Source organism: Kwoniella pini, chromosome 8 (genome assembly GCF_000512605.2).
Source record: "Kwoniella pini CBS 10737 chromosome 8, complete sequence".
Classification (NCBI taxonomy): Eukaryota; Fungi; Basidiomycota; class Tremellomycetes; order Tremellales; family Cryptococcaceae; genus Kwoniella; species Kwoniella pini.
The window spans coordinates 1308021-1331526 of NC_091723.1; the positions used below are offsets into that span (position 1 = coordinate 1308021).

General features: G+C 37.1%; 10 protein-coding genes across 10 annotated transcripts; 4 read left to right on the forward strand and 6 right to left on the reverse strand.

Annotated features, from left to right (window-relative positions):
- Positions 1-134: 134 nt before the first annotated feature.
- Positions 135-1360, reverse strand: I206_106241 (uncharacterized protein; the record flags this gene model as incomplete). Its single annotated transcript, XM_070203277.1, has 6 exons — positions 135-787; positions 859-901; positions 955-966; positions 1034-1087; positions 1149-1169; positions 1232-1360. The coding sequence occupies 6 exons, from the start codon at positions 1358-1360 to the stop codon at positions 135-137; spliced, it is 912 nt and encodes a 303-aa protein (XP_070059378.1).
- Positions 1361-2074: 714 nt separating this feature from the next.
- On the forward strand, positions 2075-6632 carry I206_106242 (uncharacterized protein; the record flags this gene model as incomplete). Its single annotated transcript, XM_019156792.1, has 13 exons — positions 2075-2745; positions 2813-3099; positions 3163-3246; positions 3313-3450; positions 3508-3766; positions 3830-4170; positions 4228-4316; positions 4375-4435; positions 4522-4729; positions 4889-5094; positions 5179-5254; positions 5314-5726; positions 5788-6632. The coding sequence occupies 13 exons, from the start codon at positions 2075-2077 to the stop codon at positions 6630-6632; spliced, it is 3678 nt and encodes a 1225-aa protein (XP_019010594.1).
- Positions 6633-6961: 329 nt separating this feature from the next.
- On the reverse strand, positions 6962-7681 carry I206_106243 (uncharacterized protein; the record flags this gene model as incomplete). The annotated part of the gene is made up of 2 exons (XM_019156793.1): positions 6962-7473; positions 7555-7681. 2 exons carry the CDS (start codon positions 7679-7681, stop codon positions 6962-6964), a joined length of 639 nt encoding a protein of 212 aa, XP_019010595.1.
- Positions 7682-7760: 79 nt separating this feature from the next.
- Positions 7761-9303, reverse strand: I206_106244 (uncharacterized protein; the record flags this gene model as incomplete). Its single annotated transcript, XM_019156794.1, has 5 exons — positions 7761-7952; positions 8024-8200; positions 8264-8701; positions 8765-8964; positions 9033-9303. The coding sequence occupies 5 exons, from the start codon at positions 9301-9303 to the stop codon at positions 7761-7763; spliced, it is 1278 nt and encodes a 425-aa protein (XP_019010596.1).
- A 444-nt stretch (positions 9304-9747) lies between these two features.
- On the reverse strand, positions 9748-10217 carry I206_106245 (uncharacterized protein; the record flags this gene model as incomplete). Its single annotated transcript, XM_019156795.1, has 2 exons — positions 9748-10061; positions 10124-10217. 2 exons carry the CDS (start codon positions 10215-10217, stop codon positions 9748-9750), a joined length of 408 nt encoding a protein of 135 aa, XP_019010597.1.
- Positions 10218-10898: 681 nt separating this feature from the next.
- Positions 10899-11352, forward strand: I206_106246 (uncharacterized protein; the record flags this gene model as incomplete). Its single annotated transcript, XM_019156796.1, has 3 exons — positions 10899-10932; positions 11073-11152; positions 11212-11352. 3 exons carry the CDS (start codon positions 10899-10901, stop codon positions 11350-11352), a joined length of 255 nt encoding a protein of 84 aa, XP_019010598.1.
- Positions 11353-11607: 255 nt separating this feature from the next.
- On the reverse strand, positions 11608-13920 carry I206_106247 (uncharacterized protein; the record flags this gene model as incomplete). Its single annotated transcript, XM_070203278.1, has 6 exons — positions 11608-12410; positions 12479-13189; positions 13247-13323; positions 13382-13464; positions 13549-13743; positions 13813-13920. The coding sequence occupies 6 exons, from the start codon at positions 13918-13920 to the stop codon at positions 11608-11610; spliced, it is 1977 nt and encodes a 658-aa protein (XP_070059379.1).
- A 1607-nt stretch (positions 13921-15527) lies between these two features.
- I206_106248 (uncharacterized protein) lies at positions 15528-17336 on the reverse strand (the record flags this gene model as incomplete). Its single annotated transcript, XM_019156798.1, has 4 exons — positions 15528-15598; positions 15662-15934; positions 16004-17147; positions 17208-17336. 4 exons carry the CDS (start codon positions 17334-17336, stop codon positions 15528-15530), a joined length of 1617 nt encoding a protein of 538 aa, XP_019010600.1.
- Positions 17337-18615: 1279 nt separating this feature from the next.
- Positions 18616-20172, forward strand: I206_106249 (uncharacterized protein; the record flags this gene model as incomplete). Its single annotated transcript, XM_019156799.1, has 3 exons — positions 18616-18860; positions 18982-19844; positions 19910-20172. The coding sequence occupies 3 exons, from the start codon at positions 18616-18618 to the stop codon at positions 20170-20172; spliced, it is 1371 nt and encodes a 456-aa protein (XP_019010601.1).
- Positions 20173-21197: 1025 nt separating this feature from the next.
- I206_106250 (uncharacterized protein) lies at positions 21198-23456 on the forward strand (the record flags this gene model as incomplete). The annotated part of the gene is made up of 10 exons (XM_070203279.1): positions 21198-21344; positions 21411-21464; positions 21530-21581; positions 21643-21715; positions 21772-21865; positions 21918-22056; positions 22116-22289; positions 22353-22901; positions 22976-23107; positions 23215-23456. The coding sequence occupies 10 exons, from the start codon at positions 21198-21200 to the stop codon at positions 23454-23456; spliced, it is 1656 nt and encodes a 551-aa protein (XP_070059380.1).
- Between the last annotated feature and the right edge of the window lie 50 nt (positions 23457-23506).

Sequence of the window (23506 nt, forward strand, 5' to 3'; positions counted from 1 at the left end):
ACTCGATAGATTGTAATGATTTATTAGGATTAATCCTAATCCAGGTTAATTTTATCGATTATTAAGGCTTTGTAATTGGATATGACACAATCCTGGTGTCGTTGTTATATCCAATCACAAACAATATTATGATATTATGCATTCAAATAAGAATTGATTTCTGAGCCTTTTATATCTCTTTCCTTTTCCTTTAACCAACTTCTATTTACTCTATCTCGCCAATCACTTGATTTATATCCTAATTTATCTTCACCTTTAATTAAATTATTAAAATATTTTGACCTTTTATTTTCTTTTTCAAATTCTTTTTCAAGTCTTTTTTCTTTATAATTTTTAGGTAAAAAACAAAATTTTAAAATTTTATGAATTTTTGAATTTTCATGTCCATACCAATACCATTTAATTCTTTCTTCAGGTTCATTTGGTAATTCAATTCTACCACATTGTCTAATAAAATAAGTAGAATCAAACCAACCTTTTCTTAAATCACCATGTTGTTTTTCTAATTCAATTCTAATTTTTTTAGGTATAAATTTTAAACAAATTTTACTAAATTTATGATAATTTTCTTTTTCATTTTTATTTTTATTTTTATCATTTGAATTTATTAAACAAATTTTACATAAATAATTATTTATTAATTTTTTATTTCTATTTTTCCATAAATATCTTTCAATTTTATAAATAAAATTAATATAACAACAAGAAAAATGAAAACAATCAATCATAAAATGATAACAACAATAAATTGTTATCGAAATATAAATGAAAATGATTAAACAGACCACTTAAAAAATTTACCAAAAATAATAATAAAAGATTAGTTTTTATTGAACATAAATATAATATCTCACTTACCGAAAATAATTAGATACTGATATTTATCCCATGCATCTTGAATCTAATTCTAACGACATGAGCAAAAAGTTCAAGAAAGATAAATTTGATACTTACTTTTGTTATATACTATTATGAATATCAAACAACATTATTCCAACTTGTCTCACGAAATATGAAATAGGACTACACTCACACCTTGTATCTGCGTGAACATACCTAACATTCCCTTTGCATCATCGTATTGACCCTTTTGATTTTTCATAATCAATCATAAAAATAGTCTCGATGCCTAAAGGCAATTTACTCACTTTAACATTATTGACAGCATTCTACATATTGATACCAGCACATCAGGAAAATTCACAATGGATATTCAGAACTATAAACTTACCGTAGCTGTTGACACAGCTCCAGCAGCAGTTTTAGCTACACCATCTGCACCCTTTGTAGCAGTTTCTATAGCACCTGCGGCACCGTTAACAGCTGTTTCTGCTATACCTCCAATATCTAAAGGTGCCATATCACTCAAATAGTGCGCCCAATTTTGGTATCGTTGTCAGTAAGAAAGTAGCAGGGAGAGATATATGATGAATGAGGCTCAGTCTAGCTCTTGTTTCTATTTTTGAATTGTAGCGTATATTGACCTGAATTTTCAGTTCTTCGCCTTTTTGGAGAAGACTTTTTTTACAATTTATGAAGAAGTTTTGATAAGTTTGGAAGGATCATTTAAGATGTCCTAAAGGTGATTGAGGATAACATTCATTTTTGGGATGACTATGAGCAGTATGATGTTCCTCACAAAAAGATGAAGCAGAAAGTCGGTAATGATAGCAGGAGTGCAGTTAAAGGAAGGTTAATAGTATATTTGGTTACATCTCAGGTGTGAAGTACTATCAAAGGATCTCTAGCTGATGCACGTATGAGAATAAGGCATAAGCGTCACAAACACCATGCCATTCCTTCTTTAGCTCGGTGTATCGAACATTCTGCCAAGACTTCAATTGAATTAATGCTATCTTTTGATATTCTACCAACAAAATCGGTAAGATATTATAATCTACGAAGACAAAGATTACGTAATAGATTACATTCGCAATAATGGAGGTAGCCGATAACCTTAGAGAGATGAGGAATGGAATGTTCTTGTCTTGGCTAAATATCAAAATGATAACCCAACATCCTTTGTCGTTTTGGCTCAACCTTAGGTATTCACTGCAATCTTATCATTGCAGAGATGTCACAAACTCCTCAACCAGCTTCTACAGCTGGTCTAGGAGGTTTGAATATCAGCTCAACATCACTTGACAAGGAATCAACAATTCGTCAAAGAAAAGTCAGAACGTCGTCAATTTCAATTTCAAATGAAGGAAATGTCTCATCCAAATCAAGTATAGGTGATCAACAATCAATTGAAAATTTGGAAAATTCTAAAAGTAAAGAAGAGATTAATTGGGGAAAAACAACAACAGGAGAAATCTTTAAAGTACCTAATACTCATTCTTTTTTACATACTTTACTTTATACAACTCATAAATCTTCAATTACAAGATTAACATTATTTTCTTTAATTGCTCAACCAATTTTATTTTATTTACTTTCAAATCATAAAACTATAAGATCAATTTTTTTCTTATTTTATTTTGCATTTTGGAGAGGTGCATATGATTTTGGTTTTGCTTGGTTACTTCGTAAACAATCTGAAAAGAAATATATTCAACGTTGGTTAAAAACTCGTGGATGGTTAAATTTAGATCAACAAGAAAATTCTCAAGGTTTAGAATGGGCTAAATGGTGGAAGAAGGAATTAACTCTTAAAATGGATGATAGTTATAAATGGGAGAATGTTCCTCAAGAATTTAATGCTTGGTTAATGTTTAGACAATTGGTTGATATAGTCTTATTGAAGTGAGTTTGGCCGGTTCCTAGCTATATACGACTGATGTGCGACTAATTAATACCTTGAACAATTCAGCGACTTCGTTTCTTATACATGCTTCGCTTGGTCAAACCTCCATTTCCCGCCCAATCATTCCATTCCTTTTCACATCTTACGTTGGGTTGGCGGATGGTCGTTGATCCTTTTCAACTTATGGGTTAAGATTGATGCCCATAGAGTGGTCAAAGATTACGCATGGTACTGGGGGGATGCATTTTGGATGATGGTCATGCAAAATGACCTTGTCTTTGACGGTGTATACGAAATTGCTCCCCATCCTATGTATTCTGTGGGATATGCTGGATATTACGGATTATCCATGGGTAAGCTACCTTTTGACCTACCTAAATACCCATAGTAGCTGAATTCATCTTGCTTTGACCTAGTTGTCGGCTCATACACAGTACTTTTCGTTTCTCTTGCTGCTCATGCCGCTCAATTCGCCTTCCTTCTGTGGTTCGAGAACCCTCGTAAGTCAGCTTTTAACGTGCATGATTTGCAGCATGCCAACAATAGCTGACAATTTGAACGTTTAGATATCGAGCGAACTTATGGAGGTGGTCAAAAGCCTTTGGTGTCACGAGCACCACTCGCTTGGGAAGGAAATAGCTCAGAATCCGCCTTTGCACCAATTGCGGAGGAGGGAGACAACCCGACTCCATCAGCTACTGAAGGTAAGTTGAAGTCATCGACTATGGTGTCTTGCTCATACTAATCTCAATGGTATCTAGGCGAAACCGAGACTGAGTCTGAATTACCCGAACTACCATCATCCAACCTAGAGATTAATCCTATAATTCGTAAACCCCGTTCCGACAGCTTGATGTCTTCCGGCTCAAACACCGACTCAGGCTATCCTAAATACACTGCCACCAGAAAATCATCGACAGCAGGCAAGAAGAAGGAAACTAAGAAGTTGAGTATGCACGATTTGACACACAGATTTTTCAGAAAACCGACCATCGTACTCTCGCAACTAGATTTATTCAGGTAAGCTGTTTTCCGTCTTCGTCTTGTGATTGAATGGTATAGCTGATTTCACATCTTTCAAAGGGCGAATGATTTCGCCTTGGTCATTCTGATCGCATATGCTGTGTCCACCCTTATTCCTCATCTCGGATCAAAATTAGCCCTCACAGGCCATTTTATTCATGCTCTTCTTTGGAGATTGTTCCATTCATACGGCTTAGGTTTGTTATTGAGAGCTCAATCGAAATCGAAATGGCTAGTAAGACATTACTTAAAGCATTATCACTATCCGGGAGATGGAACTTTCGACCTTGAAGATGAGCTTGATGAAGGAGAGGCAAAGGAGGATGTAGTCAAACGTGCAACGGAAGAGGCATTTGGTAATTGGCAGGTTATATATAATATCAGTTTGGTAATGACTTATGGTCAGTCTATATTTCGCATGTGATGCACAAACCAGCTGATAAACTTGTTACCCACAGTCTCGTTCGCTGGACTGGCTTGGAAGACTTACCATCTGCCTAGTGATTGGACAGTTAGCGGAACTATTCTTAGACATGTTCTGGGTCTGGTAAGTTGCCAATCAGATGTCATTTTGGCAGAATTTGTCAACTTACGTATATATTTAGCTCCTTATCGCATTACATGTTTGGTCAGCTGTCTCTTCTTACGAAGTACTCGGAGACTTCGGTGAGTCACCATATACACGAAGGTTCCTACCTGTCGGGGGTTAACACAATGACTTGTGTGGGATCGCTAATCTGCTTCACCAACAGGTTGGCTATACTCCGATTTCTTCCTTATTGAGCAAATCCCCTCTCAACTCGCTTACACCGGAATTTATCGATTCCTCAATAACCCCGAAAGAAGTATGGGTGGAGCTGCCTTCCTCGGTTTATGGTTGATCAGTAATTCTAAATTGGTTCTGGTGGTCGCTTTGACTAGTCACTTGAGTCATCAATGGTTTTTGACCTTCGTTGAGCAGTAAGTGGGCTTCCAGACGGTTCAGCGCCTCCTCCCCCGATTGACCGCTCGCGTCGTTTGTTCCCCTGTCCTCTATCGACCTTCGCGGCCTCTCACCTCTTGCTCACGCGCATCATCCCGAATTTCTACCCATAGCAAGTGCTGATGTTATGCGTATAGACCACACATGAAGAAACTGTATGGTGATAGACTCCGAAAAGATGGGGGACTTACCAAGACACTAAAAAATGTGGCCGATAAAACACTTTCCACCAAAGGTGGACGAAGAGGGTCTGAACTTAGACGAGTCGTTCAGGAAGTAAAAGGTTCCATCGAAAAAGTTGAGGAAAAGGTCACAGAAGCTGTCGAAGAGTTCTTAGATCATGGTGAGTCATCGAGCTTCAAATAGCCACTTTCGCGGGCGCAATTTTGCGCTTTTGGACTACTGCTGAAGTCAGCTACTTCAATAGCTCGACCAATGTTCTCGGATATGGTCCATGACACCAAAATCTTGCTGCAACACTCCAGGGAACGGATGATAATTACGTGAGCTCAGTCTCATGCTCAATTCCGTCAGAAACTTGCAACTTATGATGCCGTTCCAGCCGAGTCGCAAACGATATATCCGCCTATGATCCCTCGCGATACTCATTGACGCTGCCTACTTCTTCTTCGTCACCTGCACCTAGATATCATGTCGGCCAGCCAATCAGAGTGTCCTGGACTGCACCTTCTAATCATTCGAGAAAAGATTGGATCGGTATTTACAGACTCGGTTCATGTAAATCCACTTTGGTAACCCGTATCTCGTCTGTAGGAAAATGGATGCCAATCAACGAGGAAGAATGGGACGGAGATGTTTACCTTAACCCTCTCTCCCCACCAAAAGATTCTGATGCGGGTGAAGTTCTTTTCAAAGGAGAGCAATTGCCTTGGTTGCCCGGTCAATACGAAGTCAGGTATCATCATGACGGAAAGCATAATGTTATGTCTCGAGTTGCCCCTATCGAAATATACGGTGAGTTCGTCAAGCGTCAATGACAGCTTGGATAAATACTAATGAAGTGCATTCTCCGTAGTATCGAAACCTACCAACCCAGATTCAATCCGTTCTATTCGCTCAACACTCCTCAACATTGTTTCTTTGTCATTAGACAACGATCCTAAACTCGTTCCCAAATCAGCTAAAAGCAAAAGCAAGACTAGATCCTCTTCGTCTGCTTCTATCTCTCAAAATCATAGCCATTCCTCTATTACTATGTCCGCATCAAGCTCCCTGTCCAATTCGGCGCATCAACCTCATACTCAAAATGGTCTAAAGGGTAAAGGTACAGGACATCAGTCAATCGGAAGTGCACTCTCTTCTCTGGCCACTCTGGAAGATAACCCGATCTCAGAGGTCGCTCCTGCACCTTCTGATGGCCTGGACGGAGAAGATATCAGCGATCTTCCACTTTCCGGTAACAACAATGGATCATTGGGAAATCAAGATGAGCCTGACACTCCTCCAGCAACAGCAAGAGCAATATCAATTCCTCCAAGAAGTGATGTGGACTTTGGTATGGATTCCCAAGAAGATCTTTTTGGATTTTCACCTTCTTCTGTAGATCTTCACACAGGACCACCAGACTTCTTCGAAAGTTCAGGAGAAGAAGTAAATATACAAAAAGGTTTTGGAGGTGGAGATCAAGATGATTTCGTAATTATGACTCCAATACAAGCGCAACGAATTTCAGAACTATGTCAACTTGCTTTCGGAGTTGAAATTTCAAAAGACGTCGTAGTTGCTGATGCGAATGTTGGAGCGTTAGCTAGAAGAGTAGCTGGTGCAAGAGGTTTAACCGCTACAAAATCAGATGGCGGCGGAGGTGTTTTGACTTCTGGAGAAGGAGCGAATATTGATATTGGCGATAACCATGATTAGGTGGGAAAGGATGAAGGGAAGGGTGGAATGTGAGGTTAAGCTCAAGCAAGATGAAGCGTGAATGGCGATGCAAAAGTTGGTTGAGCGAATTTTCAACTTGAATAAACGATATTGAGAGTAAGAGGATGAAAAAATAATATGGCGGACCATTTAATCCTTTTTTTTTGTTTTTTTTGGCGATCATTCAATAATTCATATATTATATGCATTTCATTATCGTCACAATGAAGAAAATACAAATATAAAGCTAATATAAAAAAATCAATATACATATTTCAAAATCCTTTAATCTGTTAAAATCATTTATACAAAATTTTTCATCTAATTTCCTAAAATAGAATATTAAGATTATCTAATTCTAATTTACAATCATTTAAAATTAAATTTAATTCTTTACCTACAATTCCACCTTTATTTAATTTTCCAAAACTTAATTCAGTAAATTTAATTGAATTTTCTAAAAAATTAATAATATTTTTCTTTTTACTTATTATTTCAATTTGATTGAATTTTTTATTTTTATTATTATTATTATTTATAATATAATTAAAAGAAAAATTTAAAAATTTTGAATATTCAGCTAAAATTAAAGTTTTATTTGAATGATTTTCTGAAAAAATTTCTTTTGAAGCTTCAAAAGTATTTCTTAAATAATTTAAACATAATTCAAAATCAAATTCAAATTCAAATTCTGATTTTTGTGTTTTCGAAAAATTTAAATTATTTGTTAAAGTTAAAGTTGATATTCTTAATAAAGTAAAAAGTGGATAAGAATAATTTGGTATATATTTTTGTAAATTTTCAATTAAATTTATTAAATCATTCTTTACATCTTGATAATCTATCAAAAAAGACCCAATAAAGAAAATCAACTTTCTGCATATGGTATAATCCTTAATATACCCCCATTTGAGAAACTCACCTAATTGACCTTTTGAGTCTTTTTCCAAAATTTCTTCTCCCCTTTCCACCAAAGGTAATAATTTATTTAAATCAATTTCAAATTTTTCATAACAAACATCACATTTTGTAAAACCTTTCTTAGTCATCTTATAATCTTCTCTCAGTAAAATCATCATCAGCTTAAATCAATCATACCTTTTCATTTAGCTTTGAGTGTTCTCAGTATTACAACTCACCCGGCATTTTGCCTTTACCTTTACATCCGATATGCTTTACACACCATCTGGGATCCACCCAACCTTCATCACCATTACTTTTCTCGCACAATACACAGTCACATTTAAACCTATACCTTTCAAGTAATTCCGCTTGTCTAATATGATACGGTGATGAAATATCAATATAAGAAGTTAAAACCTATAATAAACGATTTATATATTAATTTTCGAGAAATAGCAAACACGATACAATCTGACGAACAGACTAACCTCTTCATCAGGTGATATATCCTTTATAGCTATCAATTCCATATATTTACCACCATTTGGAAATACAACAATAGCATTTGGATCACAAGAGTGGTTTGATAAAGCCATAAGTGGAGAATTTGAAACACCAATAGGAGATAAAGAAGGAGAAGAAAGTGTAAATGAATTAACATGAAACTGTAAATTGTATGGAAAATCAATTCAAAGCTCATTCAAAGTAAAATGGAAAAAATAACTCACGGAAGAACAAAAATCCATAATCTCTTTAAGATTATTAAAACCAAATTCCTTCATATCTACAGGATATAATTCATCTTCAGAATTAAAAGAAGAAGAAGGTATTGAAGCTCCTAAATAAAATTTAAGATGTTGAGCTTGTTGAGTTAATTTTAATTTATCATTTTCATTTAAAATATTTAAATGAGATTCTAATAAATTTATAGATTCCCACCATTCTCCATCTTTTCCTCTTAAATTATTATTTTTTTCCCTTTCTTCTTTCCTTTTAAAAATTATTCTAGATAATGCTCTAACAGTTTCAATACTTGATTTTTCTGTCCAAGTTAAATCTTCATCATTTTTAATTTTTGTAGGATATGCTTTATAATACATTTTTTTAAATTTTTGTAATGCTAAACATTCATATTTATGTAATGACCAATCTGAAATTTGACATTCCTACATTTTTTAATCCTAATAAAATCAATAATAGTTCATCTTCGTATGATATAAATTGCTTACTTTTGAACAATAATGTAATACCTTACATTTGCTACATCTATTCAGTTTCAATTTACCATTATTATCCAACATCTCTTTTTCATTTTTGGATTGATATATATTCTTCTCCTCTAATGTTAAAAAACAACCATGGCAGATGGTCTGAAAATATTGATTTTGTAAAGTTGATATAATAGGTTGTATTTTGAAAATCACCGTACCTAAGAAATAATCAGAAAATCGATCAATCTTCAGATTCAAGAACACCCAAAGCTAGAATACAACGTACCTGGTTTTATTGATTTCTTAGCTATCAATCCTCTTCCCCTTCCAGGTAATTTGTGAACTTCTAATCCTGCTTGATCAAGGTGTTTTCCAAATAATCTATGAGAATCAATATCCAGACTCGTATTTGACAAATTTCTATGCTTGGTCATCGAATCATCCTTCGTCGTAGTACTGGAGTTTTCCAATTGGTTGACGTTCTTGGTAATAGAGCCGACAACTGATCTGCCTTGACGTGCCTTTCGACTACTTTGAAGATCTTTGAATGAACTCATTGTATCTGAGGAAGTACAGACTTGTAATTGTACCCGACTCGTTGCCAGGCTGGACAGAGAAACGTCAAACAGACTTTCTTGGTCGATCAGAAAAGTGTCAAGCAATGAGAACTCGCTTCAAAGTTGTAGGTCACTCTCGGATATCTTTTGTCAATCTTATATCCTCATATTGCAAACTTGTCCCAACTTTTCGAACGGAGAGCAGATGAACAGTAAATGTGGAGGCATGATGCAACGTGACGGACACGCGATTATCCCCCCTATTTAGTCAAGAGGTGATCATGTCTGTATGCACAATGTTATTGAGACTGTTCCCTATTGATGTGATGTATGCTACAATGCATGAATTGAATTGGAATTGAATTGGAATTGAATAATATACTTCATATGTAAATGCTACTGTTTTTACCTTCTCTACCTCCTAACCCTACATGAACTACACGCTTAATGGTGCTTTGGCTTATGGGCTTCAGCAGATTGTTTCTTAGCTTCATCCTTCTTTCTCAATTCCTCTTCTTCATCATCGAGGATTTTCTCATCCTTAACAGCTCCTGAAGAGGGTTTGTTACCGTGTGACAAAGCAGCTGCTGTAGGGTGTCTAAGAGCATCTTCATGTGCTTTTTCAGCTTCTTTCTCTAATGACTCAACTCGTTTGGCATCTTCAATAGCATTAGGGTGAGATCGTTCATCTTTACCGTCAAGTCTTTTATGAGCATCTGGTTTAGCGATCTCGTATGGTTCTCCGGTTTGAGGGTTACCTACAGTGTTTTTAAGAGTAAGCGTTGTTCTATCCCCAATCGTAATCATTTGATCAACTTACCTGATCCACCAGTGGCTGGGTGCTTGGCACCAGCGGAATCGTGTTTAGTGTCAAGACCTGGGTTTTGTTGTTCGATAGCTTGAGCGTCAGACATCTGAGGATTTTAATGAAGACAGATCAGCATAAGAACATTCCTACGTTGGGATTTTGAACCAACAATTAGACTGAAGGGAAGACTCACTGTGTATGTGTTTTTGGTGTTGTACGTATGTGTAATAAAATAAACTCGTTATAATCGTTTGATATTTTCGTTTGATTAAAGAGTAAAGATTTAAAAGAACAAAGATGACTTGGTGGAAATTTCGATGTCGTGCAAAGATTCCATCACTCATTATTCAGTCGGGATTTGGTTTGATTTCATAACTACGTCATATCTTACCGACGACCACGTGTCATTCAACAATGGTTCCGCTAGGTGTGGCGAATTCCAGTGATGAGGTAACGAGATTCAGGAACCATCAGTACGTCACCGGTCTTCATGTGTGTTGGTACAGAGTGAGTATCCTTAGTATTTAGTAGTCTCTTCATATCAAATGTCGTCATTAACGAGCATCACCCTGTCTTTACTCGGTTAGCCGACAATAATATGTCACCTGTTACCCGGTAAGATTATATTCTCCCATGAACTAGAATAATGTAAACGTGTCATATCAAAGGTATATAAACACCTTTCTTGCCGCTTGAGATTCCTTTCATTCCTTTTCTTTCTCTTATCCACAAAACTCTCAAATTAAACCCACACCAAAACCAGACCAAACAACAAATAACAAACACAATGTCCGACACTGGTAGACAATCCCTCACTGACAGTAAGTTTCATCGTTTGCCCTTGCCCTATCCTCCGGCCCCGCTTTGTATATACACCGCACAGTCAATGTGGAAAGGCTTTCCTTTCCTCACTCATTTGAATCCTTTGAATCCTTAAACTAACTTTTATTCCCCTTTGTAGAGGCTGGTGCCGCTCTTAAACCCGATTCCGAGAAAACATACCTCGAACAAGGTAAAGACATGTTAGCCGGTAAAGCTGACGTGAGTATCTTCTCTTCGCTCTCCTATCCCATAATCTTGTGCTGACCATATGTACGTAGTCTGCTGCCTCCACTGGTCAACCCCAATCTCAAAAATCTTACACCCAAGAGATCGGAGATGCCGTCTCCGGTAACTCTAACGAGAACCAAACTTCCATAGCCGACAAAGCTAAGGACGCTCTTGGTATGAACAAGCAATAGGTCACTTACCCTTACCGTCACTCTTTCGATCGTCTAGGTTATGACTATTAGTCTGAAGTATTATGTAGCTATATTATGATATGAATCGTATGAAAGTTCCTAGTTTGGCATTTATGCGGTCTCAGTGACGATTACAAACATTCTTCCTGTGAACGAAAGACCACACCACAATATTCATCAAGTTCAATGAATAATTTCGTAAAACTAGTATACAACGTATCAGCGTATCTCATCTAAGTATCGATTATCTATATGTTACAAATGCTTCTGAACTTCTTCAAATTTCTTCTTAATTTCCTTAACCCTCTCTTGCCTTCTACGTTGTTCTTCCCTCCGGCGTAATATCTCAGGATCAAGTGACTTCTGTTCCCTCACTCTCATCTTTGTTCTACCTCCTCCTCCACCACCTCCAATCACAGGTCGATAAGTTGAAGTCGGTGCAGTAGGAGTAGGTATAAAACTCAACACTGTTTTCTTCGCTGTTGAAATTGACGTCAAAGTTGATGAGCGCATGAGCGATCGTTGGTCAGTTGGGACACCAATTTCCTGCGGAGAAGGATTATCTAAAATTGCTGTATCTAATTCTTGGTTTAGATACGATTCATCCAGTTCTAAAACAGGAAGTGTTGCTGTAGGATTCTGGATAAAATTGCGTTGAGATGCTTGAGCTGGTTTCGGAATGTATGCTAAAGCAGATGCAAAGTCAAAAGAACGATCTGAACTCCCTCTTCTCATGATAGGCATCGATACGGTTTGACCAACGTTTGAAGGCGATGAATTGAGTGTGGTTGATAATTGTGTACGGCCATGTAAGGCCGGTGAGAGTGTACTTTCGAGTGGTGAAGACTGAGTAATTGCAGGTAATATATCTTGATTTTTTCTCGATTTTCTTTCTCTCCATGCAGCTTTCATACCCCTAACCAAACTTGGATCAATTATAATAGCAAGTCCAGCAATACAAATTCCTCTTCCACCATAAAAGAAATAATATACACAATATAACCATATCGTCTTTTGACTTTTAGCTCCTCCTCGAGCAGCAATAACCAAATCTCCAACTATATTTAAAAATACAATCAGCTTTTTTTTCTCGCCAAAAGAGAATTGTTATGTCTGAACAACTCACTCATTAAAATAGCATTGACGAATAACAATGTGATAGGATACCAAGCAATTTTAATTGCTATACCAAGGAATTTATCTGATAAAGAATTGAAATAACTCTCTCCTTGTTTTGAATGAATCTCTTTCGATGTACGCCATCCTTTTCCATGAGCGAAGTTATTCATTTCATCTTTAAGTTTCCATAATATTGGTATACCATATTTTACTTTTACTTTTTCTCCTTCATCTTTTTCTAAATCTCCATTTGTTGTGGTAGTCGTTATTGTTGTATTTGAGTTCGGGGATCCAGACGAATTCGACATAAGATTTAAAGAAGAAGAACGTTGATCTGATCCTGATCCTGATCCTGAAGAAGCTGATAAAGGACCTAAAGATAAATTACCTATCATTAAACCACAGCCAATATCTTCTTCATCTGATGAAATTTCTTGTTTTCCTCCAATTCCACCAAATAAAGCTTTACTAGTTGCTTTACCTTGTCTAAATAGTACAATTAAAACAGCAGTTACGCAAATTGTAGATATTGTACAAGTGATAATAGGTGTAATGTAAATTCCTTCTATTAGATATTTTAATCTAGTATGATTTCCTGATCCGTTAATCCAACATGTACCTAAAGCGTAATCCCATCCAAAATGTTCTTTTATAGCTGATGCTAGAGGAATCATGTACCCTAACAATAATGATATTCCGATATACCATCTTTCCAAATCTATATTTCTCCCTTCTTGATCAGTACATGTATCCAAGGGGAGATAAAAGTGCTTACGAAATTGAACTGGATTTATACCCATATTAATAGTCAAAAAGAGATTAAGTGCAATAAACATGATTAAAAAATCGACCCTAAAATAGTCATATCATAAGTCCATAACCAACTTGAAGAAGAAACTCGAGGACTTACACACTCATTGCGCTAACAAGGAAGTATACACCCGCCGTACAATGTTTAGGTCCAAGTGAATGTCCAGGTAGGTAAATCGTATCCTTTAAAAAAGTAAACGATCAAACTCAATATCTATATTATATAATGTAACAATATTAAAAAGTTATCAAGAATTAAAAACTCACATTAATAAAAAGTAGTAAGAAATTAAAAGAATACCAAAATTCCCAAAACATAGCAATTACTAATAATCTGAATGATATTCTATCTAATGTATGTCTACAATTTGAATAAGAATAAATCCAAATTGAACAACTTAAAAAACCTAATGTTGTAGCTAAACTAAAAGCTGCAGCTACATTTGCTGCTATTCCTGCATTCTATTCACCAAATTCATTATTATATTCATATCACATAAATTAATTTTGTGTATTTTAAATAAAACTTACTCTTACAACTGTATCGCTGAGTCCATAATGACCTGATCTAGCGATAATTTGTGCAGTATCCACTACTAGACCTTTACTATTCTCTATCCATCCACTCGTGTCCGACATTGCGCTTTCTACAATCATACCTCCTTCTTCCAAATGCCTATCCGATCGATCAAATTTGGTAAATTTCAAACATCCGATATGCCGATTTAGAAATGTTCGTTGATCTTTCTTTAAGTCGCAATTATGTTGTGATAGATGAATCCTTCAATTCCTGCTGAGGTCACCTTGTTGTTCTGTTAGATTATAATGTTGTTGAGTAAATCTGTTCAGGTATGTGAGATTGAGGACCGGAATGAGGTTTAAATTTACTTGGATGGCTCAGTGATTCCAGGTAAAGCGGATAATTCAAGAATAACTCTAAATTCTCCTACTATTAAAACTGTACACGTTCTAAAGGATGTTTTACAGATTGCTAGCGGTGAGTGTGTGAATGATATTTCTTATAACAATTGAGATCTCATTAACAAGAACCCATTTAGCATTGATGGTGAGTTCCGATTGAAAGGTAATACAAATGTTATGTTTTAATATCTTGAAAATCCAATGATTTAAAAAGACTTTTATCTATTTCGAGTTTCAATGAGCCCTGCTTGTCTATCAAATACCGTAATGCATATAAAATGAATTACCATTTCTGATAAATTGTATAAACCATCGAATGGACTTTATCTTCGTTAGAAACCCCTCATTAAAAAAGGGTTATTTTACTAACATATTTCACTCGTTTATTTTAAAACATCAAATATTATTATTAACGTTACCTATTAATGACGCGTCGATCAATTGCAAGCATGTTATACCCAACTTAAACTATATCCTTAAAAGAAACCCTGAAATCAACTGGAATTTTACTTTAAGCGGCATGCATGTTATATGTTAGGAACCAAACAAAGGGGTAATGTTTAGGTAGGGATATGTTTTTTTTGGGAGAGGGCTGATCATTACATTCGTCATCGTTTGAAATAGATGTTATATATCTAAAATTGGTGAACACTCTCAGATCTGAAGTCTCCATAGTCACCCTTCCTGACCACAGAATTGGTAATCCCGCGAATCGCAATGAAGACTTGATCGCCGCGTTTTCTTAAATCATTCATAACGATATCACAAATTGTATTAATTTGGTTAGGGATCCAATTTATTTTGATGTCTCAGACCAAGATCTACGTTTGAACATTACGTTTGTGGCTCAACATTTGAATGTGATCATCGAGGTTATCATCATCGTAATTTCATAATAGTATATTTCGTTAAAGCGGGATCTAGCTCAGAAATAATCAATCCGTAAAATCCTGTTATGAGTCTTGTTCATGATCGTCATTCTCTGTGTCCTTTCAGTAGAGGGCAAATTAGGATTTCCACCTTGTACGCTATACACTCTGATTCATACATTTTGGCTATACACAAGAAGAGTACATGAAACGAATTAAGTGTCCAGAATATGTAAATAGGTATGAAACGGTATATACAATGTGAAAGGAAATGGGAGTACGATTTTTTAATTTGTTTACTTTAAGTATTTCTCTCTCTATTTTGGATTTTGGTTTTCAGTATAAAAAGGTATATAATCTAATCTATATAACAACTTATGCTCAACCATCGTTCTTTTTCCCTAACACACTGTATTTGGGGAATTAAATAACAATCATTAAACCTATAAAAACCGCTTAAAGACCTCTCCATCTACCATAAGATCTCTTTCTATTATCACCACCTATGAAAGTTGTATTGATATCACCTATGAAGATTGGCATTCACATTAGTTCAACTAGATAATTTACGGAATAAATACCCAACTTACCTTCGGAGGGAGCGCTACCAGTAGGGGATGGGGCAGCAGAAGTAGTAGGAACAGCAGCTACAGAAGTTTCTCCTGTGGTAGGAGCAGTTTGCATAGCACAATCATCAGTTGTAATTGTTGTAGTTGAAGTGACTGTTTGAGTAGGATTAACTTCTCTCTTATTAAATTTAAAGTTTTCTCCTGGTAATTGAGATTTCTTATCACCGACAAAATATGAAGGTGGAGCATTTCGTTTTCTATTGTCGGATCCGCTGTAATCAGGATTGGCATTGCCTAGAAAAGTGGAGATTGTCAGAAAAACGTCAAGACCACTAACTAATAGGGAGATAAAAAAAAGCTTACCTTCTCCTGGAGCTGAAGTAGTTGGAATGGCAGCATTACCAGTAGTTGGGCAAACGCAATTATCTCTAACCATGAATCCTCTTCGGCTTGGTGCACTACCTTCTCCAGGAGCTGAGCTTGAGGGAGCACATTCACAAGGTTTAGGCTCAGTAGGTGCAGTAGTAGGTGCAGCAGCGTTACCTGTTGAAGGAACAGCAGCGCTACTTGATGTAGGACAAACACATTCACCTCCTCTAACTTTAAGTCCTCTTCTTCTTCTGTTGTCGGTTGAAACACCTTGTGAGGGGGTATCACCTTCAACTGGAGTTGATCCAGTTGGTATAGCCGCGTTAGAAGTTTTACCTTCTTCTTCACAATCACATTCACATTCTTCAGTTCCTTCAGGAGTAGAAGAGGTGGTGGTTGGAGGAGTAGAAGAAGAAGAAGAAGTTGTAGGTACAGCAGCGTTACCTGTTTCTCCTGGACAAGAGCATTCACCATTTGAACCCATATCTCTCCTATCACCTTGGAAACCTTCAGGAGCAGCATCACCTTGACCTGGAGCTGAACCAGTTGGACAAACGCATTGAGAAGAAGAAGTAGGAACAGCAGCGTTTGAAGTTACAGGTGGAGGAGCAGTAGTCGATGGTACTGAGGAAGCAGAAGTTGAAGTTGGGCAAACACATTTATCACGAATCATCAATCCTCTTCTTCTTCTTCTATTATCTGTTTGAACACCTGCAGAAGGGGCATCACCTTGAGCAGGAGCTGATCCGGTTGGAACAGCAGCAGCATTCGAAGTTTCACCTTGATCTTCACCTTCACAATCACATTCTTCAGGGGCAGAAGTAGTGGGTACAGCAGCATTATTAGTTGTAGGTGAAGGACTAGCGCAAGGTGTAGTTGAAGTTTCAGTTACCCAAACAGTTTCTGTACTTGGTACTACATCTCGAGGTTTATATGCAGGTGGAGTATAAGAAGCTGGTGGACCAGAAGTTGAAGGTGCATTTGAAGTTGGAACACCAGATCCCCAAGGAGGACATACGGTACCTGCAGCAGCACAAGAAGCTGATAAAGTAGCACAAACGGCAGGAGTAGTTTGACCGGAAGTCATAGGAAGACAACATTGATTAAAATTCTCATCATTGTTATTCATACCGACACACTATAGGATTTCATCAGCTTGACAAATTACGATATCCTACAAGAGGCTTGAAATACTCACTCCAACTTTACAGTATCGGTCCCAGTAGTCGTAAGGTGATTCAAGATAGACATAGTAGAAGCAAGCTTGGGCTACACCGAGGACCAAAAGGGATCCCAAGACATAGGGAAGGGTGAAAAACTTTAGCATGGTAATCTGCCTCTTACTAAATATAAAATACTATATGAAGCTAGAGTTGATTTAATGAATTCAGTATTCGTACAAGTGAAAAAGAGTGAAAGTGGTTCGACGGGATGAAACTGGATTGGGGATGATGATCTTTTCTTTTAGATTTTAGTCACTGCGATTTGACTTAAATATGACATATATGGTGGGAGAAAAAGCTAAACACAACCAAATGTAAGAGAGGATAAAGCAATTGTTGGTCTTTGTCGTGGATTGGCATTTAAGAGCTTTAATTGCAAGAAATATAGGAGATATTGATGAGGATCAAAGCTACTTATTTCTTATGTATTCCAACCTCTCCTTCATCATACTATATCAATTCCTTTGTTGATCAATCCTTTGCAGGATAGATGGTTCGCATCTTGTTCTTAAAGCGGGATCGTTGAAAGGAAGGGGGAATTCAAGAACGGATGTTTGAGATTCTTAGGTCCTTCCTCTTTTAGACTTACACAAAGGGGTAATCGATATACCTTGAAGATGGCAGTGGACCATTTCAGCTCGTGAGAAAGATTGTAGTACAAGTAGTTTTCATGTTGACGGAATGTGAGAAAACGGACGGTCATTTTCATCCAATCATCTTGATGCTCGATGCCTTCGATGAGGTCCAATGAGGCGATGATCCTCCTTGGCACATCAAATCGAGCTCGCACATAAAATCAATAAACAGCCCTTCATTACCGGGCTAAAAGGAGTGATCAAAGACGTAATTAGTTCGAACTAGACGAACGGCCGAGATAAGTTCTGACAATTCCGAAAGTCCCAGTGGTGGCATGATGCCCATAGGATTGATCGAGAGCGACTGCTTCCGACTTTCTTGCATTGGTGAGATTTCGATAATAAGGAACAAGCTGATGAGTAAATAAGTACAACGGAAGAGTGTGTGAGGATGCGTCGAATGTCATCCACGTTGTAAGAAGGTCGTTGTTCGCGATCAATTACGTCATTATCATTGTCACTTGCCGCTAGACCCGTTGGTCCCGTTTTGACGCGTCGTAGTTGAGATTCAATGTCACCATTCCTCATTTGTCTTGGCCATGCTATGCAACGCATACTGCGAAAGAGTACACTAAGAGTACAGCCTTTATCGAGTAACACTGACTGAAGATAGTAGTGTTGAGGAGGCTATATCAAATTCCGTTAAGGACGCGGTTTTTTCTACCAACTTTTTTGAAAGATCAACCCCTTCACCGAACTGTCTTCCCAATTAGGCTTTCGCTCAGAGATTCTTGCTCTGCAACGCACAATGTCTTCCCCTCAGCCTCCTTCGACTCCCAAGTCGACTCGTCCCACAATAACGACTCCGCACCGACGATCGAATTCTGCATCCCACGCTTCTCCTATCGATATCAAACCTAAATCTCCGGCGGCAAGGCGGATGAGCATGACCTCAACTTCTCAATCCGCTTCTCTCACTCCTCAAACATTCTTAGAAAGGGCATCGGAGAACGAGCAAATTGTATTGGCAGGAATAATTACTTCCCTGATGCTGTAAGTTAGCTTGAAATAGCGGCGAACGCACGGGATACCGTCAATATCCTTTGATTTCACGAACCCCTTGACTGCCTTTCTGGCATCAATACAACGCATTACTGACTATTCTGATTGATAGATGCGGTATCCTGTATTCCATTGTTCGTTCATCCTCTCTTGACACATCTGAAATTCACCATCATTTTCTTCCTCACAGAGCTGCATATTTCGCTCGAAAATCGAATCTCCTTAACGTCATCTTCGTCAAGCGAGCCTGGGGTTGGACATCCCTTGTATACCTGATTCATCTCTTCACATCCACCTCCTCTCCTTCATCTATCAACACTGGCCCAGGGTCAAGAGCAAGAAGGCTGGGAGTATGGGTTCTAGGTACAATAGCTTGGTTATTATTCACAAGATGGTTTTTCGGAGCCGGTTTAGGTGATAGAATTATAGCTGTGACAGGAGGTAATTGTGCAGTACCTTTGCCAACAGGAGTGAACCTCAAAGCTGCAAGAGACATATTTCCATCCTTGTTCACTGCTGGTGAAAGCTCAAGAACAATTGCACAGAATCAAGCTGGAAAGATATACGTGCCCTTACCTCATCAATTCTGTACAGGAGTTCCTTTGAACGCCAATACCTTCCCTCAACTTTTCTCTCTTATACCTTCATACGCTGATTTGAAAGCAACTTCGGATCACGAATCACTACAAGCATTACCTAGACCCCGATGGCACAGAGGATTTGATATATCAGGTCATGCTTTCCTCTTGACACTGAGCGCGATGGTCCTTGGTAGAGAATTGGCAGAAACATGGAGATCATGGGTGGAGTCAAGTACAAAGAGAAGAAAACTCGTTAAAAGGGATGTAGGGATTGTACCTATAATACATAAATGGTCAGGTATTGCAGCGAGTGGTCTAGTTGGGATATGGTGCTGGATGGTTCTGATGACTGGTATATATTTCCACAATCCACCAGAAAAGTTATCTGGTTTATGTGAGTTATGACATTTGATGGCTGCCCACGGATTATCCCCTACTGATCCTTCACACGCGTTCTAGTACTCGGCTTATCAACAGCTTATCTCATCAATATCCTTATACCACCTTCTTCAACGCCTTCGCCTTTCAACCCAATCATCACACCCAGGTTAATATTCTCCCGACCGTCATCCGGCCCTGGAGGTATATTTGACGAGAATGCAGCTAGAAGAGGAGGAGTAGTGGATGATGGCGTGATATATGAAGATACGTTAGAGTCCTCAGAAGAAGAAGAGGCAAAGATATCAGGAAGGCGCATTAACGGTCGAGAGAAGGTTGCATGATGTGGTTTTACTGTTTCATGACTCAGAAGCGACCTTATTCATGATGGCGGGTGCTGATTTGAACCCCAAGGCATGTCGTATGCAGTATCCTTAATCTCAATTTGGGAAAAGAGAGCAGTCAACGGACAACGTGACTGCCAGACGACGGAGCTCGCAGGCCCGATATGCCCATCAAACAGTCACCAAGTCTTCGGGGATCTGCACAGGAATGTCTTTTGGGCAATCCATGGCGGCATGTCATTAATCCGAAGTGGATTTTTATATGAGAGATCTGCTATTCAGGAATGCAAGAGGGCTAGCTACCAGAATCTTTGTTCATCTCAATCAACTTAGGAACATAGGAACATCGGAAACGACTGCCGACCTTATTCGTATGATTTGGAAGCCATCATTTACCGATCAAAAGAAAAACGCATAAGATAGATCCCGGTGGATACTTTTAAAGTATGATCACATGAAATAATGATGGCGTAAGAACCAAAAGAAAGACAAGCTTAATAAAAGTGGATATTTCGAAATGAAACCCTGAGATTTAAACGCCAAGACATTACATTTAGTTCGGTTTTCTTCAAGACCATGGAATGATTTTATACCGTTCTACAGAGATTCAATTCAATTAGGTCCGAGCTTTAGAGGATGTGATCATTCCTTTATTCTCACTTCTCCGCTTTTGCCCTATTTGTTCCCCCACTTGACTCCGTGGGGAATTCATCTTATAAACTCCGAATAATTCTTCTGCATTGTCCTCTCTTTCAGTCTGCTCAATTCGGTATTCGGTAAAGAAGAAAATGATGTCGGACGGAAAGATGTTGTTCCTTTGTTCAGATTTGCGGAATAATGATCTACCTATACCCATTGAAACTCAAGCAACCAAACTAACTACCTGACTGAATAAGTATTGTTTATTTCGGGAAAGTTTTCAGGTGTATATATAACCTCTTCGTCTTTGGATTCCAGGAGCTTCAAGCCCACAGACTAGCTCAAATTGTTGTAAAAAACTAACACTGATAATCTTTTTGAATAAGATGTCTGCTCCTCAAACTCATGAGATCAAACCTTATGAATCTCATATAGAAGATAATAAAGGTGAAGATGAAGTTTTTAAGACTTTAGTACTTAAATCTGAACTTGATAATTTATCAAGATGGGAAACTGTTAAAAGGTTTTGGAAGGTTAGTTTATCTCTATAATAAAATGATAATCGAAGAAAAAGCTGAATTTTTCCTTCTGACAATTAGGCAATTTTAATCTGTAATATGATTTGTTTCGCAGCTGCTTGTGATGGATATCAAGCAAGTAAAATTTCTTACATTTTAACTCTACATCAGCTTCGAAGATTAACGCTTGAAATCTTCAGGTCAACTTGAACGGTGCTATCATTGCCAATCCCGGTTTTGTCAATCGAGTTGGTAAGTTGAAAGAGTAATCATTCATGTCTCTTTCATCGCTGAATATACTGTTGTTCAAAAGGCGAAAAAAATGCAGCTGGAAAAATCGCTTTAACTGTTCATGCAACTGCGACTTGGGGAGCTGTACAGTCTCTGTAAGCTTCTTTTCGTTTCTTACTATTATCTCTATTGACGTTAAACAATTATATAGTGGTCAATTAGTCGGAATGTGGGGTTTGACTCCTATTAGCGATCGAATTGGTCGAAAATACATGTTATATCTTCTGTGGTTAATTCTTTTTGCAGTAAGTAAGCGTTTACCTTCCCGTCAAGATGTAATTGACGATACGGAAATAGTCCATCATGATTGAAACTTTCACTACAAATTGGTCTCAATGGGCTGCCGCCAAGTTTTTGGCTGGTACTGGTATTGGTTGTCTTCAAGCTACTTTACCCATCTACGTGGCAGAATGGGCTCCAGCTAATATTCGAGGAGGTGAGTAATTGGATTAGTATTTACGACGCAACATATTGATTTTCGTGAACTTGGTTCAGGTATGCTGCTTGCTTATTCGGCCTGGAACCATACTGGTGGATTTATGGGACCTTTAATTTTATTCATCTGTAAAAAGACTCTTGGAGATTATGAATACAAAATCCCTATCTTAACTCAATGGGCTTTCTTAGGTATCATGGCACCTATTTTCCTTTACCTTCCTGAAACCCCTTGTAAGCCTTCTTCTTTCATTGTGATATTCAAAATGATCTTTTATTTACCTATGTGTTATATAGCCTACTTCGCCGCTAGAGGTCTTCATGAACATGGTATCGCAGTTCTCAAACGAGTTAATGGTAATGTCAAGGGATACAACGTAGAAAGTGAATATGAAGTAATTAAAAATATTATAGTTGAAGAACAAGAACGTTTAGCAGCTTTAGGTCTTGAAGAACATAATTGGAAAGGAATTTTAAGATCTTATATTGAATGTTTTAAAGGAACAAATTTTAAAAGAACTTTAGCAGCTTCATTACCTGCATCATGTCAACAACTTACAGGTTTAGCTTTTTTATCTGTATACGCTTCTTTATTTTTTAAAGAAGCAGGTTTTACAAATGCTTTTGAAATTACTTCAATTTTATTTGGTATTAAAATTTTTTTCGTTATAATTTTCGCTTTAACAACTGATAGATTTGGTAGAAGAAATATTGTAATCTATCTTGGTGCTTTATGTTGTTCTATGCTTCTTGTAATTGGTATTTTAGGTCATGTTAAACATACAAAAATTACAAAAGATTTACTTATAACTGCTGCTTGTTTTTGGTCAGCTGGATCTGTTGGTCGTAAGTTTCTTTCAAATTCATCTCTTTGTAAATTTATTCAAAAAAAAACTGATATTAATTTTGAATTTGAATAGTTGGAGCTTTCGGTTGGTCTTTTGCTGGAGAAGTTGCAAGTCAAAAATTACGAGCAAGAACTTCAGGTCTTGGTTCAGGTATTGCAATTATTTTTGGATTAACTTTTAATACTTCAGTACCAATTATGCTTTGTAAGTTTAATTTTTCTTTTTGGTTCTCTATCTAATATTGGAGAATTTAAATTCGTAAAAGAAATGAAAAATATAAACTGATAAATATAATATACATATTTAAATAGTGGATGGAGGTAAAAGATTAGGAAATAATACATATAATACAGCTTTTATTTTTTTAGGATTTGGTACTTTAGTTTGGATTTTAACAATTTTTTTATTACCTGAAGTTGCTTCTAGAAATCCAGCAGAATTAGATGAAATGTATGAAAAAGGAATTCAACCTTGGAGAATGAAAAATTATATTACAGATGTACAAAGATCTCATGCTTCTAGAACTGGTCAAATTATTGAAGAAAGAAATTAAATAATTAAATAAATGATTAATCCTATTTTTTTAAATAGAAAGAAAGGTCA